The sequence below is a fragment of the Acomys minous genome (genome assembly GCF_964271855.1).
Source record: "Acomys minous genome assembly, chromosome: 6".
Taxonomy (NCBI): Eukaryota; Metazoa; Chordata; class Mammalia; order Rodentia; family Muridae; genus Acomys; species Acomys minous.
In genome coordinates, this window is record NC_140487.1 from 14999454 (window position 1) to 15018060 (window position 18607).

General features: G+C 36.9%; 1 protein-coding gene across 1 annotated transcript in view; it reads left to right on the forward strand.

Annotated features, from left to right (window-relative positions):
* Positions 1-18607, forward strand: part of THSD7A (thrombospondin type 1 domain containing 7A) — a 363069-nt gene that overhangs the window by 229070 nt on the left and 115392 nt on the right. The window contains exons 5-6 of the mRNA XM_084784371.1: positions 3080-3235; positions 4803-5015. Of these exons, the coding sequence (XP_084640497.1) occupies positions 3080-3235; positions 4803-5015 (369 nt within the window). The remainder of the gene's footprint in view (positions 1-3079; positions 3236-4802; positions 5016-18607) is intronic.

The following is an 18607-nucleotide window of genomic DNA, read 5'->3' on the forward strand; positions in this document are numbered from 1 at the left end:
ATCCTGGATTGCTTTCATTATTTTAATCATCTTTATGCTTGTGGGGTTTTTCTTTTTGCCGGGGGGGGGGGGGCTTACTTGAGCATTTTTGTTTACTAAGTGGTGTCTATCTACTTTAAACTTGAAATGTCGATGATTTTTATCGTTCATTTCAATGACATATTCTGGAGTTCATATAGGTGATTACCATCACCAGACACTTCTTTACAACTAATGGATTTGTAAGGGGAAATACTGGCCTGGAGTTTGGTGGTAGATCTGGATGTCAGGTGTACACTGAGGAAAGGATTGGGCAAACTTACCCTCTTAGTTCCTGTCACAAAATGTGCAGAAACTGGTTTAGTGCAAAGATTGCATGCAGTACACAATGTTCCTGTAGGTTGTGGAAATATGGGTCCAACCTAGACAGAGCCTGGAGGTTGAGCACAAGCAAAGCTGTCCATACTAGGCCAGGCCACTGGATCTGAAACTCTGAATGTTTCTTGGGGACTGGGAAATGTGAGTAGAGGGTGGAATCAAATGGAATTAATTGTTTAGATGCTGACACAAGATATGCATAGCCTAGATAAACGTAGAGGTTTGATATGGTACAGTGAGAGTCTATAGGTGATAGATGGTCTATGGGCTCCTGTCCAGAGCTTTAAATGAGAGCAATGCAAAAAGAGGTTGCCAGACTAGGCCAGGGCATGGAGTATAGAACCTAGGTTAGATGTGATACACTCTTCAAACTCACATTTACCTGCAATGTCCAATGTCAGTACTCTGACTATGGTGTTGTAAGAAGAGTTTTGTTCACATCTTACCATAATAAAGTGGATATAATAGGGACAGGGTACAATTATCTGAAAACAATTTAATTTGAAACTCATATGTTGATCATTTAATAGACGTAGAAGCCTTACATTTATTTCTTACAAGGACAAGTTTCCATTTAAAGGGCTCTGAACACATGAACTCCCCAAAATATTTCAGACCTACAAAAGTGTGTTAGTCTTACTGTGTGTTAAGTTTTAACTTTTTTTTGATCCCCAAGAAATTCAGACACAGTGACTTCATGAAACATGGACTGTACATTGAATTATGTTGAAATCATTTGGCCAAAATAAAGAAATCAACAAAAATACTTAAAAATACATTAGCCGAATTTTGCCTGAGTCATGCTACAGACAAAACCTGAGTGATAAAATTACATAAATGATAAGTGGCCTGCCTGGAATTCAGATTTCAGTATGACAATATAAAGCCAGCATAAGATACCAGTCATCTAATAAAGACCTATATAAATCATTGAACAACTGTAATAAGAAATTAAGACATATTTTAGAAACTCAAGTGGTATTTGGAATTTACATCAATCAATACATAATATGTTTACAAGAAAATGTGCAACAAAAATCAATGAAGGCCTAGAAGCATATACAAACCCATATCCTTTCTCTCTGTATCTTTGAATAACAGACAGTTTTATATGTAAGGTGATGTCAATTAAGTAGAAGTCACTTAGATACATAATCTCAGCAGCTGAGCAAGACTAGAAAGTATTTCACACACAGCAATATTGTCTTAAGCCCTTATTTAACACTTCCTATCCTAAAGGTCCAGAATTTTGTGAAGAAGTTTTCAATCCCTATGAACTAAACACACACACACACACACACACACACACACACACACACACACACACACACAATGAACTTTTAAACAATGAAAAAGAAGTGGACACACAGTGTCTCAACCTAGTAAGGTAGGAAAGAAAGTTCACAACAGGCAGATAAATGGGAAATTTGTGAGACTGTGTCTCCTAGAAACGTCAGAAGATATACATATAAAATCTCACCAGCATGTTCAACTAAACTTGAGCTGAACAAGGATGACCCTACTAGACATGCTAACATGGATAGGCAAAGCTCAGAAGGCCTCAATTCTAGACAAAGAACTACAGGCAATTAAGGAAGACTGAAATCTGGAGTAATAGGTTTGCCAAAGTAAAAGCATTCCAACTGCTTATTCAACACCAAAGGATCAGCCCTGAAAACATGTGTGTGTATGACAGTACATATGTGTGTATACATATATATGTAATATTATATAGATTCAGCAGGCTGAATTTATATATTTAGGAATATATATGTATATTGTATAATGAAAAAAAGAGACTATGAATTTGAAAGAGCTATTAATAGTAGAAGAACAGACGATAGATAGTTACTAAACACAGATAATTTTCTTCTGTCCGTGGGGCTTTATTTATCTTCCTGGCTCAGTCATCTTAACCAGTAAGCAAAACAAATTATATATATATATATATTGTGTGTGTGTGTGTGTGTGTGTGTGTGTGTTTGCATTAGCTGTCAAATGTATGTATATACAAAAAAGTAATTGACAGTCATCAACCATAGAGAAGAGGAAATGATCAAAGAGCAAACAAAATTTAGTCATACTTTATTGACCAACTTATGAGGAAGCATAACTAATTCTGTTAGGCTTCTTAGCAGTTCTTAGATTTGTATATATTAAGATAATAGGGTGGACAAAATATCTGGGAATCATTGCATCAGCTTTGACCCTGAAAATCAAGGGAAACACGATTTGTTTGTCTTTCCCCCTATAGCCAGGTGGCACCTCTGAAACAAGCAGAGCAAAGTGCACAGGAGATTGTTCTAGCAGGACCTAATTTTTTTACATGTTTAGTAAAGCTATGTCATCCTTCCTACCATGCTTAATGCTTTAAAGCGCCATTCTGTTTAGAATTTGACTATAGACGTTTCGGGTTCACCTGAAGTAGTGTTTGGCTAATTAGGAGAGTTGCAATTGTTTTAGTAATTTTATGGCCCATTGGATACAAACTGAGCAATCTATCAGACCTCTAGTCCAGTTTTATTTGATGATGTGGTACTCTTTCTGTCACTCTTTTCAGTCCTCATTTTATTCTCAGGATGTAGCAGGGTAATCTTGGGATGATGTCTTGGTAACACATCTTCAGATTCTCTCCTCGGTCTATACATAGGAATCATGTTTTTGACCATAATGTCTGCTTTTATCTAATTCTTAAGCAATGCCTGTATTTTTCTCCAAACAGCTTCAAAACCAGTGGATTCAAAATTATGTACTGGCCCTGTTCCTAACACCACACAGCTTTGCCACATTCCTTGTCCAGTTGAATGTGAAGTTTCACCTTGGTCTGCCTGGGGACCTTGTACTTATGAAAACTGTAATGACCAGCAAGGCAAAAAAGGTACGCAATGACGATATGACCTATTTAAAACACTCTCCAACTGAGGCAAGCTGGAAGCTACTTTTGCTCCTTGTCTGGCTTGAGATTTTGTAGCTCTTGTGTGTTCTGTCAAAACTGCCATAAGGTCATATGAACAATTGTCATGTTGTTCTTAGAAAGCATTGTTTCTTTGTAGTCATTTGTTGTATCTATCACAATGATCCATAAATTTGGGGAAAAGTGGGCGTGGTGCAGATATCTTACTTAGAACAGAGTACTCTACAGTATTGTCTGTATATTGACCTTTTGAGATTCCTTGTGTTAATCTCTATCCTCCGCAGAAACTTCTCTGATGAGAGCTTAGAGATCCATTATTCTATGGGAACAATGATAAGTCATTAGGAGTTATGTCCATTCAGCAGATTAATATTTTCGGGTTCTTCCCTGGGGCCTAGGTTCTACCTTGCTACAGATTCTTGACCCTGGTAACTTGCCAAATACCAGTTTCATTTTTGTCGTGTGGGCCTGAAATCCAATCAAAAAGTGGTTAGATTTTCCCATAATATTTATGCCACTGTTGAATCAATAGATGTCTTGTCAGGCCAGTCATTATTATAGCTTTCAGGGTTCACAACTTGGTAAGATAGATGGTTGCTATTTCTCTTTGGGTCCTGTACATAGCATCGTCTAGTACTATGAACGTTTGACTAAGGCTAAAGTTTCAGGTTGATACAAGTTTAGCTTTTCCATGTTCTGTGACTCATTTACATTGTGTCTTTAACAGTATGGTCTGGATGATAAGCAAGAGCATTGATAATAACCTACAATGTTTGGGAGTCTCTGGTGCTGGCTGGCCTACAACTTCAAAAGCAATAACCCATTCCTGTAACTGGCTCCTTTTTTGCTAGCATGTGGTGTCTAGTTGGAATATCCCTCCATTATAGGATAACTTCATTTAAACTCTTTTTATTTATAAGTGCACATGCATATATTTTAGGACAATTCTATACTACGTGGTTTCCACATGACTTTTTCAAAAGGTCTGTCCTCCTCATACCCTACCCATTACCCACAATACTTAAGCCTTTGTTCTAAATGAGGTAACCCAGACTCAGAGAGACAAATGTGGCACTTTTCCTCTCATTTGTAGGTGATAGCTTGGAACCATATAAGACCACAGTATGGAATACCCAGGTTGGAAAGTTAGTAAGGGACCATGGCCTGGAGAAGGGTGCTTTAAAAGGGAGAGAAAAATGTGATATAGGGAAAGGTTACGATATAAAGGGGCAGAGGGGAGTCATTGAACGATAAACTATTTTCATTCTTCCAGCTCCTTCCTCCCTTCTCTCCTTCCTTTTGCCTTCTTTCTTTCCTTCCTTCCTTTCTTCCTTTCTCCCTTCTTTCAATAAAATAATCATGGACTCACATTAAGCTTAAATTTGGAATATATGCACTGGTTTTTCAATTTACACATAACTCTTACCCTTCACCTTCATCCAGCATTCATTCACTCTGGGCCTTAAATCAGCTTCTGAAATATTAAAACTCTGGCATTAACATTACACTTTTTCCTTCCCCAATGACTCAGGATTCAAACTAAGGAAGCGACGCATTACTAATGAACCTACTGGAGGTTCTGGGGCGACTGGGAACTGCCCTCACTTACTGGAAGCCATTCCTTGTGAAGAGCCTTCCTGCTATGACTGGAAAGCAGTGAGACTTGGAGACTGCGAACCAGATAATGGAAAAGCCTGTGGGCCTGGTACTCAAGTTCAAGAGGTTGTCTGCATCAACAGTGATGGTAAGACATGTGCTCCATCACAGTTTATTCAAAAGTTATTCAATCTGAAGGATGTGATTTTACCTTATGATAAAATCTCTCTCTCTCTCTCTCTCTCTCTCTCTCTCTCTCTCTCTCTCTCTCTCTCTCTCTCTCTCTTTCTCATTGTTGCTGAGTATAAAGATCCATTACCTACTCAGAGTATTAATTTTACGTTGTGTTTTTATTAATAATATTTAATTATTTTATACTTGTTATACACTGTTCTGTTTCGTAAGGACATTGTCTGTGTATCTACCCCCTTTTACAAGCCTTTCTCCCTTCATTTCCTCCTTTCTTGTCCACCTACATTGTTTCACTCCTGTTTTCATGTCATATAGATATACAAGATTTTATCGATCTATGTAAATATTTAGAATTCACAAATGACATGAAATATGTGATATTTTTCTTTCTGATACTGATGTAATTCAGATAACATGATTATCTTCATTTGTATGCACTTTTACACAAACAATATAATTTCATTATTCTTTGGGGATGAAGAATTCCATGGTGTATCTACCACATCTTTTTACCAATTCCACTGTTGATGGGCAGAGTATTGTCAACTTTGAAAGTTGTGTGTGAGTGTGTATGTGTGTGTGTGCAGTGTGATGAGATAAACTTACATTATCAGGTGAATGCTTTGGAGAACAAATGTTAAAATAACAAGGAAAGGCAAAACTTTGTAAGTAATATTGTTTCACTTGCTTTATTTTTAAATGTAAATAAGCAAAACCACTGTTGGCATGACTCCAGAACTCTTTCCTTCACCCTTGGTCTATCTTAGTGATATGATTTAGTTTCTGAGCCCCTGTGCCACAAGGCCTATCACAGCAGTTGTCTCCCTTCCAGGGATGGAGCTGAGCCAATGGACGGTGCTGTCCACAAAGTTCTTAGCATCAAGCATAGTATGGCCTTGGACATTACTGTTAACTGTCCTTTCATAAAATACTATGTCCTGATGTGAGATCTGACAGATGGCATTTACATTCTTCCTAAGAATGGTCCTCCTGTCTGGGAGAGAACCCCTGCATACACTCAGCAACCCTTGAGCCTCACTGTCTCAGAGTTTATGCCCTCTGGACGGATCATCTCTAAAGGTCCTGTTGACTCTCAAACCCTATGACTCTGCATCTCAGTGAAGTGTGAGCATTGAACCCCAGGGTCCCATAGTCTGACAGTTTATGCTGTCTGCAGCAGAAGCAGAAGCATCCTGGTGGGGGCTCAGGGGTACTGCAACATCTGGCAGGTGTCATAATTCCTTCCACCCTCTTTTCTTCCAGCAAGCAAAATTGTTTCCTCCTGTGGCTCAGCTGCTGTTCGGTAGTAGAAAGAATTCTCTGAAGTGGGAAACAGACATCGCTACCACCAAGAAATTAGCTTTTCACCTTTTAAACACAATATGTCATCCTGTCTAGGGTCTGCGGTAGCCACACAAGGCAACACTGAGTAGAATCTGAACTGGTTCCGGAAATTGAACCAGGGAGGAGACTGTTGTTCCAGATCTTTTATGATGAATTTATGTCCTCTGGTTTGCTTTATAGAGGTACAATAAGCTTGATGCATTCCATCTTCAGCTTTCCCCTCTCCTACTCTAAAGCAGAAAGGAAAGAAGACAAACACTGGCATTCTGAGACTGGCACACAGGAAAGCAAAACAGAGAAAAAATAAGTCTTTGGCTCTCTTTGAGTATGACTGTGAAGTCACACTTCAAACCTTAATTTGAATTGGGTGTATATTATATTCTTAGTTGATGAAAATCAGTCTTACTTAACTCTCTTTTTGATAGTACATTGTAATTTATTTTCTCAGTTCAAATACCTTTTCTTGCCCTTCCAGAATCCTAGGAAAGTATTCTAATCCCAGGTATTGTAAAATGAGGATTTGAATGAAGCATAAAACCCAAACAGTAGTGGATTAACCAGCAAATTTCTGCCTCTATGTTAGCCATCCACAAAACGGATATGTCTTGTTTCATGAAAATATCTTAATGATATTATATAAATTGAAAATAGTTTATATAGGGGAAGGGTCACCTATTTAAATAATATCAGTGGTTAATTTTAATTTTGTTACCCGAAAAGTTCTAGTAACCTAAGTAATCAGATTTTTTTCTTAAGGAATATTTTTTTAAAACCACAGATATGTTAGATAAGTCCAATTAGATTACAAAATACTGTTTAGTGTGACCAAAACACAAATTGGTGCCTCATAATGCCTGTAAGTTAGTTTCCTTTTGACTATGTACAAAATGAATTAAGCCAGCTGAGAAGTGTGCATATACTGTCCGGTTGCCATTATGTCTCTTTATTAGGGCATCTCACCCATCAGTATATTGACAATGTACACACAATAACCAGTACTGATTTGTCAAAGGTAAAGGTGCAAAATAATATGTTGACTGGCTCAGCTACAGAGGTGCGAAGTCAAGCAAATCTTCAGTATAAATCTAAGAGCTTGCTAGAATTTGTACATGACAGATTCATAGCTGTGCTCAAAGTACAGGAGCAAGACTGGAGACCTCTAACTACTGCTCCCATATTATTGTGTGGTCACCTGGTAAGTGTTTAGCAGCTGCACCAAATGTTGCTTTGTAATTTAATCAGGCCCAGGGAATTAACATTGATTGGTGCAGACTCTACGCCCCAGGCCGGGGCTGCAGCTATAGATCTTGTTTTATAATTAAGTTAAAGTTCAACTAGGGACATGAAGAACTAGAGAGGGTGAATCTGGAAAAAATTAAAAAGTATTTCCTGGTCCCACACTCCTCACAAATTTCACAACTTTGTTAATGACACAAAAGTATCTGAAGTCTCTGTTTGCTTTGTTCTGAAACATTCTTCTGGAAGCTTCCACAGACCATTACGGATTCTGCTTCTGTTTCTTTCTCCAATTGTCTTTTGGAAACAGACTTGGGAAAGGTTGTTGAGAAGGGTCAAGGGAGTATTATGTAGATTTTTCTGGCAAACAAGGGTGTGTAACAAAATTGCGCAGGGAAGAGAGCACGGGACAGTCTGAGAAGAGATAAACATCTTATGTGTGGTCAAAACTGAAGATCCTGAATGAAGCCAGTGCCAAGGGTCTAGCTCAGTTAAAGGCCCTTCTTCAGGTATAGAGGATGGCGCCACCTGATAGAGTGAGATGCCTCTAAGACTATCCAATTTCCTCCTTAGTTTTCATAATATATTTACGTTTTACTTAAAGATATAAATTTGGTGAGCTAAGAGGGTTCTGTTTCCAAATTGGTTGGTTAGAAGCAGAACAAAGGCCACTAAGCTGTGGGTAGGGGTGTGGTGGCCTATATATGGCTGTACTTCAACTTTTGGGAGGCTGAGCAGAGCATCAAGAGTTCAGTACAATTTGAGCAAGTTTATCAAGTTCCAAATTAGCCTGAGCTATGAGCACTGTCTCAAAATAACAAAAAATAAAGTAAACAAGAGTTTGGGGAATGTGTATCTTTATAGTTTAAACCTATAAACAAAATATTTCCTTATTTTCCCCTTGAAAAATGAAATAAACTGTGACATCAATATTTTCTTTTTCAGAATGTTGACATTATTCCACAGGAATAACCTAAACTCACTGTTCTTTCTAAATCTTTGATAAACTGTTAAAAACTCAGCAGCAGCTTCAAATGCTGATGTGTTCATGCTGTCATTCTTACTTTATCCTTGTTAGTAAATGCTATTTGATTAATGATAATAACAAGCACAATTTACTCTCATAGCTGATTCATAATTTTATGAATTCATGAAGTATATTTGTGAGTATAGGCAGGAGCTCTGACACTGAGGTTTGTTGTATTACAATTGTACAAAGAATATTTGAAAGTATGATTCCTCATTCCACAGCCTGTACAGGTGCACTTGTGAGCACAAGGACATGGCAATGTTTACTTTATCATTACAGAATGGAATATTTCACCTAAAGACTCGGTGCCATCAGCCTCTGGCTTGATTTTCTGAAATTCTCAGAAGAAAGTCTATTTCATAGCTGGGGTATAAAGTGTCACCCACAGGTTCGTGGGTTTGAGCACTTGATCTCTAGTTAGTGGATCTGTTCTGTGAGATTATAGGCCGTTTAGAAGACGGAGCAAAGCTGGAGGAAGAGAATTGTGGGGGACAAGTTTTGAGGGTTTTTGGTAAGGCTCTTCCTCCTATACTGTCTCTTCTGCCAAGATGTAATGTGTTGAGGGCTCTCAACTCCATGTTCCTACCACTATATCCTCCCTTCCTCGCCATGAGACAATGGATATACGCAAACTGTGAAACAAATAAAGTATCCTGCCTTTAATTACTTCTCATTAGGTGTCTGGACACAAAATGAACAAAGAAGAAGAAAAACATGTATACAAGTTGGGAATAAAATTATTTAAGAATAAAAACAGCAACTAATACAGTTAGAATAACAGTATGTTGAGATTAGCATGAAGCAAACCTCAAAAGCAAAAATTCTGCTTGTTTGGGAAACCATTTCAATGTATCATTAACAGTACCAAGAGAACTGACTAAAACCACATTCACGAGATTTATTATTTTCGGCAACAACTCCTTGTACAACTGCCTATCTTTTCAGAAACTTTACCACCAATTTCTTCCCTCTGTAATTGTGTGTGTGTGTATCCTCATCTAAACAGAGGAAAGAGAAGATGCACACTATTTTCCCTGAGTACTTCATACCATTCTTATTTAATCCTATAAAGTTAGTATCAAGGGGAATATAAGTATATACCCTTTCAATATATTGAGGTAAACACAAGAATAAATGTTTGATTATTGAACATTTTACCTCTAGATAATAGGACTCAGAGTGGAACAGATGAGACAATACATTATTATATTATTAAGCATGAGAAAACTATTTGTATATAAGTTGAAAATAATTAACAATGGACCAATTTATCTATAGTCAGGCTTGTTAGGAATAAAATGCTAGAGCTTTTGGTAAAAATTAATATTTTAACTGATTCAGAAGCATTATGGATTCTTCTAGAATTATGAGTTGATCAAAGATTAGGATATCTTACATTTGTTTTAGAACACATTCCAAGGAAAAACCAGTATGAGAAAAAGAGTAAGTAAGTTCAGTAGGAAAGTAATGTGTTAGTCAAATTTTCTTATTGCTGTGAGAAGAATAACTCAACAGAGGTATTTATTTTGGCTTACAGTTTCAGAATCATCAGGTCCCCATGGTAGAGAAGATATGGTAGAACCACAGGATCCAGCATAAAATTATAGCCATAAGTGTGATTGTCAGGAAAGTGCACATGGGGCAAACTGCAGATGAACCCATGCCTATGCTTCCAGAAGTCCTGTCCAAGTGGAATCACAGAAGGTTTTTAGTTTCTCCATCAGTGTCACGTGACAAGGAAGCTGATTCACTGCCTCAGTGAAGCTCAGCAGAGGTTGGAGTTCTGGAGGTCAGCCATGTACTCACCATCCATGTAAGACACAACCAATTTCCAGAAACCCCAAAAGTAAGTATATGTGCAATCTAGAGTGCACAGTACAAACCTTTCAAGCACAAGGGGTACTGTATGATGCAGAGAATTGCAGAGCCCTTCAGGAGTTAGAATACCCAGATGTAGAATAAGTTTCACCCTTGTGAATACTAGAATCCAAGAGTAAGAGGTATAGGACTGCTACAGAAACTCTTGGGCACAGTGGGACCTGAGCTGCACATTGAGTTTCATTTGATGAAACTCTTATCAGCATACACTAAGCTTTAGAGATGATGATACTAAAAGAATATAAGAAGATTTTTATATTTTTCATCAATCACTGGCCCATAGCTGCTAACTAGAATAAAAAGGTGGACTACACAAGGTTAGCACTCTCTTCATCATGCCGAAAGCTTTGTAAATAAAGACCATCAGGCAAAGGTGATGAAGAATGGTGCTTTATCAGAAGAATCTGAGATGGGTGAAAATATCCAATGAAATAGATTTTAGTATATCCACTTTGACCATAACTACAGTCTATTATTAAGGAAGATTCCATTATAAACAAAAAGCCAGACATATTACCTGAATTGAAAGAAACAGAGACAACAAAGAGAATATCTTCCAGCCTAGAAAGGACTGACCATGCAGATATGTCAGATTCCATTTTTGGAGAACACTTTAGATGCTCCTTTTGGCTGACAAATGTGTGCCACTTTACAGTCCCTGCATAATAGCAGCAGCAAAACAGGATCATTTTACCTCCAAAATAAAATAGGAGAATTTTCTATTACCTCTGTCAGCATGTAGAGATGCAAGAAATTTGAAAGTAGTAAAAGAAAATGAGATGCATCTGGAAGCAAATGTAGCAGTAAAAACACAAAGGATGATAGAGAAAAAACTTGAGGCAGGCCACAGCTAATTACAAGTTCCTTTTTGTATGAAAGAATACTGGGTTCTTTAGTTTATTATTAATAGTAGCTGTAAATGCTGTTTTTATTTCCTCCAGTGATGGTATGACATGAGAGCCGTATGCATCCTTTATTAATGCAAATTTTGGACTGAGCCCAGAATATTTCTATCTAAATATTCCTAGGCCCAGGCCTGGAAATTTCTAGCGCCTGCACAATCTAATTTTCAGCAAGCCTGAACTTTGACAGCTTCGGTTTCCAACTTCCATGTGTTAACCTAGACATAGAATGTTTTCTGCCCCCGGGACTTACTGCTGAACAAACTCACCCTTTCTAGTTCTTTTTGAACTCTGGCTGGATGTTCAACTCAACTGTTCTGCCTCAAAACTCCTCTCCAAGTGGACTGATTTAAACTGGATTCTCTTTGAACTATTCTGCTTAGCAAAACTGCCTCTGACCTCCACAAACTGAACTTGAGTCACTGCACCAACTGAATGGAACTGCACAAAACTGCACAGCTTTTTCTCCCCAAGCTTCTCTTTCCCATCTAGTCTCATGAGAGTTGGGTATATCCTATCTTTGACTCCTTCTGTCAGATCTTTCTCTGATTCATTACTGTGTCTGACCCTTAATTAAACATCATTATTTAGGATTAAAGTTGGGTACTAAAGGCATGTCTGTATTCCAACCAAAGGGACAAGGGGTGTGTACTAAAGGCATGTCTGTATCCTAGTCAGAGGGATTCAAGGTGTATACTAAGGGCAAGTCTGTATTCCAGAAGGATTACACAGTCCTGGGTCTTTCAATGTGATTCCTTACCAGAGCAGCTATGATGCTGGATTAATATTCCTCTACAAGTAGCCCTTTTGATCTCAAGAATGCCTGAGTTCCTCTGTGGAATTTAAATAATTCTATTTTATCATTAGAAGTTAATGAAAACTTAGAAGGCTATAAATCTGAAGACTCAGAACAGTCATTTAGATTGTTGATCATTCTTAAATGTTAGAATATTTTAAGGTCTTAGATACTTTGTTTCTTTCTGTCACACAAGGTCCCTTTGCTTCATATTTTATCAAAGTTGTCACCAAAAGCAGACAAGAATATCATGATATACAAGAATGAGAGATAGACCAGTGACTAATAATATTTGTTTTCATGTCTAACAGACCTTTACCTGAGGTGAGAATTCTGCATTTAGTCCACTGCACTTTTACACCCAGCTAGTTGATAATACTATTTTATCTGTGTGATCATTGACCGGCACTGAAATGTACTTCTTATCACAAATTTTATGGCCAATATATGGAAGAGATGATCTTGTAAATGTCAGAATCCATCCCATAACCAAATCTACTCTCTATAATTTAAGTAATAGATCTACCAAGAAGTTCCCTTTCAGTAGAATTCTATGCCTGTTAATGCCTTTACAATATAATTAGATTGGATATTATGTTGAAGTTTGTAGTCTCGTACAATTAGGATCAGCTAACACTATTGGTTAAAGTTTATTTTCTATAATGGAGTTGAAATTCTTTATTTAATTTATTGTAAAAGTGAAAGCCATTGGATCCTTTTAGAAAATTTAAGACATCCAGCTATTCTTCAATGATGTTGTGTAGTAACCACAATTTTATAATGGATTTTTTAAAACCGGTGTCAGTTATACCAATTTGTGTCTGTTATAATATATTTTGATATGTTGTTAACAGAAGTTTCTTTTCCTTTGAAAAAACTTGTGACTTAGCAAATGGTTTTTGAATTGCAATTTTACAGTTAAGAGGAGGAATATATGGAGATTTTTAAAAGTAGAGTAAATTAGACAAAGACAGTGATTATTTATCACCTCTTCATATACAATTAACATTTGACTGTTAGCTATCATTCTCAATGCCAAAATCAAGACAAGACAGACCTCATACTGTCATATACAGTAGTAAGGTAACAAATGACCAGAACAGCCAGTTTTCTTACACGTGTCATCTTAAACCAGAGTAGACAGAATAGAATAAGCTAAGGCAAGAGAATATTGACTAAATTGAGAGATGTATCATCTTTTCCTTTGCTCTTTGGATTATCAAAATATTTCCTCTATCAAACTTTCTCCTTCTGATTTCACTGACTCAGCTAAAGACTTACTATGAAGTCTTTGGAATTCTTAAAAGGTCAATTTAACACCCCTTCCCTAAATCCTGTGATCAAAATGAGTTTTAAGGCTACATTTTGATGGTAGGTACTCACTAGAATTAATGATTATGTTTAATTGACCACAAGTGACTTGCCTTTCTCTGTACTCTTTCTCTGTTACTTCCGTAAATACAAATGCTCCTCTACAACTTCCTGCTACTTTAAAGGCTCATGAAACTCCTGACCCACTGTCTACCAAAGTTAAGTCTATTATCTTTTTTCAAAGTTAATTTCTTTTCTAGTTTTGCCTATTACATTTACCACTATGCAATTCTGTTGATAGAGTTATGATGTGGGAAACCATAAAGTAGATAGAAAGGCAAATTCCATGGGGGAGGTAGCATAGGGCACAGAGAAGAAAAAGAAAGAATGAAGAAAGAAAGAAAGGGGAAAAAGAGAGGAAGAAAGAAAGAAAGAAAGAAAGAAAGAAGGAAAGAAAGAAAGAAAAACCTTGAGATAAGAAATGCCTTGGATACCAGGGAAACAGCCAAGTACTTAGTGTTCTTGTATTGAAGATATTTACTGGGAGTCAACCTGCAGGGTGGGTTTAGAGAGACTGCAGAAGCAGGAAACTGTCCAGGCCCTTCTTCATAAGATAGGGATTTCCAGAGTCCGAACAGGTAAGTAACTGTCAACATCTTCTCTAATAGTCACTCATAGTTTAGTTGAGATTCAGATTTACAGAAAAGATTCACAGAAAAGAAGGAATGAGGGGCTGTAACATTAGTTAGGTGAGAAAAGATAGTGTGTCTTGGATGACTGTTCTAATATTGCCACCCATGATGTGGATGTAAATGAATTACTATAATTGAGAAGAACCAGGGAAGTTACCATAGATACTGCTGTCAGAGGATCAAGTGTTCTTTATGCTGCCATTAGGATGCTTACCATAAATTTGTTCTTGCTATATTACACAATTTGGCTGTTTTACAATTGCTTTCTGGCTTCCTGATGGCTTCTTTGAGAAGTTCAAAGCAATTTTGTAATTGCAGAATGCTCTTTGTCATCTCACCCTGCTATTTTTCCTCTTTTTCTCCCAACACTGTACATTTTGTTACAGGTAGGAAGCAGTCAATGTAATTCTCCATGGTAGCGCTGTTAGTCGCTGCTGGATAGCGCCTTATTACCTTCACATGCCTGCTTCTTGGTTCTCTATCCACATAACAGGCTGTCAATAAAGCTGTGGCCCATCGCTAATTTCTTTCTTTTATCCCTAGACAGTACCTCTTTTCAAGAAATGACTCTCAATTTTTCTTTACATAAATTTTTGTTACTGCCTTCATTGCAAATTCCAGCTTTGCCTGTCAGATGTCAGATAAAACTTGGCACAGAATTGTACACCCTATTAATATCTGGACATGCCTTCGAATTCCATTACTCTCAAGTCTTAGTACACTGGAGAAAATAGAAATTGTCTTTTCATGAGCATAAAAAAAAATAAACAGGATCCCATATTTTTTTTTAAATCCCTGAACTTTTAAGAATTTCTCTATCAAAATTTTATCTTTAGATTATTTTTTGAGAGTCAGCTTTTTTGGAATGCACTGATTATAACACTGAATACAGGTTCATGTGTGAATTGTTAATCCGCTTTTTGATATTATAGTAAAATACATGAATAATCAATTTATAAACAAAAGAGCTTATATTGGCTCACAATTTTGGAAGTTCCAATCTATTTACAGAGGGTACATTGCCTCTGATGGAGGTTCTGGATCACAAGATAAAAATTCTACTTTCACCTCATGGCTAAACAACAAATGAAAAGAAGAAAGACCCAATGGCCTTTCCTCAAACCTCTTCAATGCATGTTTCAATTACCTAAGAAACTCCCACTAAGACAAGACTCCTAATGTTTTTTTTAAAAATCCCTAGATATTATGCCTCATAGGCCTTTAAGAGACTTTCAGGATGTAAACTGTACTACACACATGTATGCACACACACACACACACACACACACACACACACACACACACACACGTCCATACCCAGATGACTTGTGTTAATCAAAAGAATACAAATTCTTAAGATTGTATTGGATAAAATTGGAGTTGTGTGAAAGCATTTAGTAGCTTCCATAAGATTTCTTAAGCTACAAGTATCCAGACCAGACAAATCATAATTCCCATGCAGAGGTGTGAGAGGAGTTTCTGTCTATGACAGGAGTTTATGAAAGAGGAGAGAATATCCATAGAATTCTATGCAAATTAGAAGTGTTTGAGTGTTTGGAGGGTGGTATTTGAGAATTATTCAGAAATAGAACTCGAGCCATAGGAGAGTGAAAGGGAAAATGGAATAAATATAAATGGGCCTGATCTTTTAGAAAGAAAGCCACAAACTTTGCTAATAAAAGAAAGTTAATCTACGAATAAATCAGGTTTTTCATTTTAGTACATTTGTTGTTACTTGTTCATGTCAGTGTTCTCTTGATCCAACATCACATATTTCATTTACAGAGGAGAGATCTACAGCCATACATTTCAGAGTCTGCCTTTCATAAGAAAAATATTTTATAAGTTGTCATAATCAAAGAAAAAACATTTCAAAAAACCACTCAGTAAGTACATGAAGACAAAAGCTATATTGCCAACTTCCAATTTACTTTGTAGATTCCCTGTGATGTAAAATAACATAGGTTAAAAATACTTCACATGATTATTGAGAAATTCATATCTGGCTCTGTGTGTATACATCTTGACAGGCACGTAAGGGTATATAATAATGCTATATATACTGTTTATTTTTCTCTTTATTGTGAAAAATTCTTCAGGAAATTGATGTAAGAGGAAAGGATTTATTTTGGCTCACATTTTAAGAATGGATCTGTTCTATCCTGGTGCTGGCTACTCTGCGTCCTTAGTCAAGAAGTAGAAACTGGGCAGGCAGTGATGATGGGCTAAAAAAAAAAATGTAGTAATTCATCTTCAACTCCTAAGAGTATCACTGTCTCTCAAAATCCTTCCACTGGCAGGAAGTAAGTGTACAAACTCATGAATCTATTTAGAAAGAGTCACATTAAAAACATAAACATAATATCAAAAAGCCCATAATTTCAAATTATCTCTTGTGTTCCTAAAATGCTTAAGTAATACTGCGATTATACAGTTCTATTATAAACAAGTGGTGAGTTGCTTATGCTCTGTGTTCTTTTTTTTTTTTATTAATTTATTCTTGTTACATCTCAATGGTTATCTCATCCCTTGTATCCTCCCATTCTTCCCTCCCTCCCATTTTCCCCTTATTCCCCTCCCCTATGACTGTTCCTGAGGGGGATTACCTCCTCCTGTACATGCTCATAGGGTATCAAGTCTCTTCTTGGTAACCTGCTGTCCTTCCTCTGAGTGCCACCAGGTCTCCACCTCCAGGGGACATGGTCAAAGGTGAGGCACCAGAGTACATGAGAAAGTCAGACCCCACTCTCCACTCAACTGTGGAGAATGTTCTGACCATTGGTGGGACAGAGGGGAGGACATCCTACTGGGACTCTAGATGAGAGAAGAATGGGAGAATAGCAAAGTAGAAGGATCCAGAGGGTCCTAGAAACCTACAAGTAGAACATTATGACAGGCAGATTTGGGCCCAGGGGTCCCGCTCAAACTAAGGCACCAGCCAAGGACAATACAGGCGGTAAACTTTAAACCCCTGCTCTGTGTTCTTGGACTTACTCATTATTGATAATAATTTACTGACTATTCACATAGTCAACAATAAAATAAAGATAATTTATTTTCAAAAAATATATTATCAATTTGAACTGAAAATGTTATGATATTTAGGTTTTCTAATATTTCAATATACTTACTTGTAGTATTTCTTGACAGTATTGGTGTAATTAAACAACTGAGTTCAATTGAACTAAACTCAGTATGATCTATTGATTGCAGTTAGGGGAAAATAACAAACCAAAGTCACGTCAGAGTCATAAAAGCAGCTTTGCCTACATTTCCAGTATATCATTCTCTTGTCCTAACTTAATAAAAAAATACTTCAAGTAGATTTGATGATGACTTAAAACGTAGCTTTGGTCAATAGAAAGGTTAATATTAGATGTGAAAGCATGATGATCTGTATAAAGAATGTGCCTGTCAGTTCTAAGAAAACAGAAGTATTTATCTCTTGCTAAAATGAAGAAAGGCAGTGTAGTCTCCCCTCTGTTTCCATTAAAAAATAATCCTGTAATCACTGCCAAAGTCAGAAAAGAAATAAGGAACTTTTTTTAAACTCTTTTTTACCAAACTGTACTTCGTATTGATTCAAGGTCTGCATTAACCATAATCTTTAATATGTGTTGATTTCTTTCTACTTTTTCCCTTTATAACAGAAGAGAATGTCAATAATTCTTTTGAAGTAGAGTGATTTGCCTTATTGCTTGGAATTCCTACACATACAGAAGGACTTCTAAGAACTATTCCAAGTGTCCTGGAATGCCCAGCACTTGGAGAGCTGTTATGGGCTGGTTAGACATCTGTAAGCGTGTCAGTATTTTCAAACCCAAATCATCCCACTGCATGCTCTGAATACTCATTTATCTTGAATATTTTAATATTTATCAACAACTCCAGATCAGATGATTAATCCTCTGATTAATTGGTTTCTCCTTACGTTTCCCTGAAATACATAAAAGTGTGATTGAGAGTAAGTGGAGTACAGCCTTTTTTGAAAAACAGTACATCTTAATAGTACTCCAGCCTAAACAGTTAAGAAGAAACAGGGCCCAGATGTGCTAGAATAAAACATGGTCAACATCTGGAATCCAGTTTCCATTCTGCTGAGTTGCTCACCAAGGCTCTGGGATTCTGAGAATGTAGTACATACACGATGCCACTGGCTTTCAACACACCAACTGACAGTTGGCTATTGAGGATTCTGAGCAATACCACCAAACCAGCATCCCTGAAAATTTGAGAATAATGCAGGAAATATTTAGAAATTTGAGAGTCAGTGTCTGTGTTTACCAGTCTATACAGTAAATACAACAAGGAGAACAGAGGACAGAAGAAAGTATTACGATGCCTAGAGTGATAAGTCTC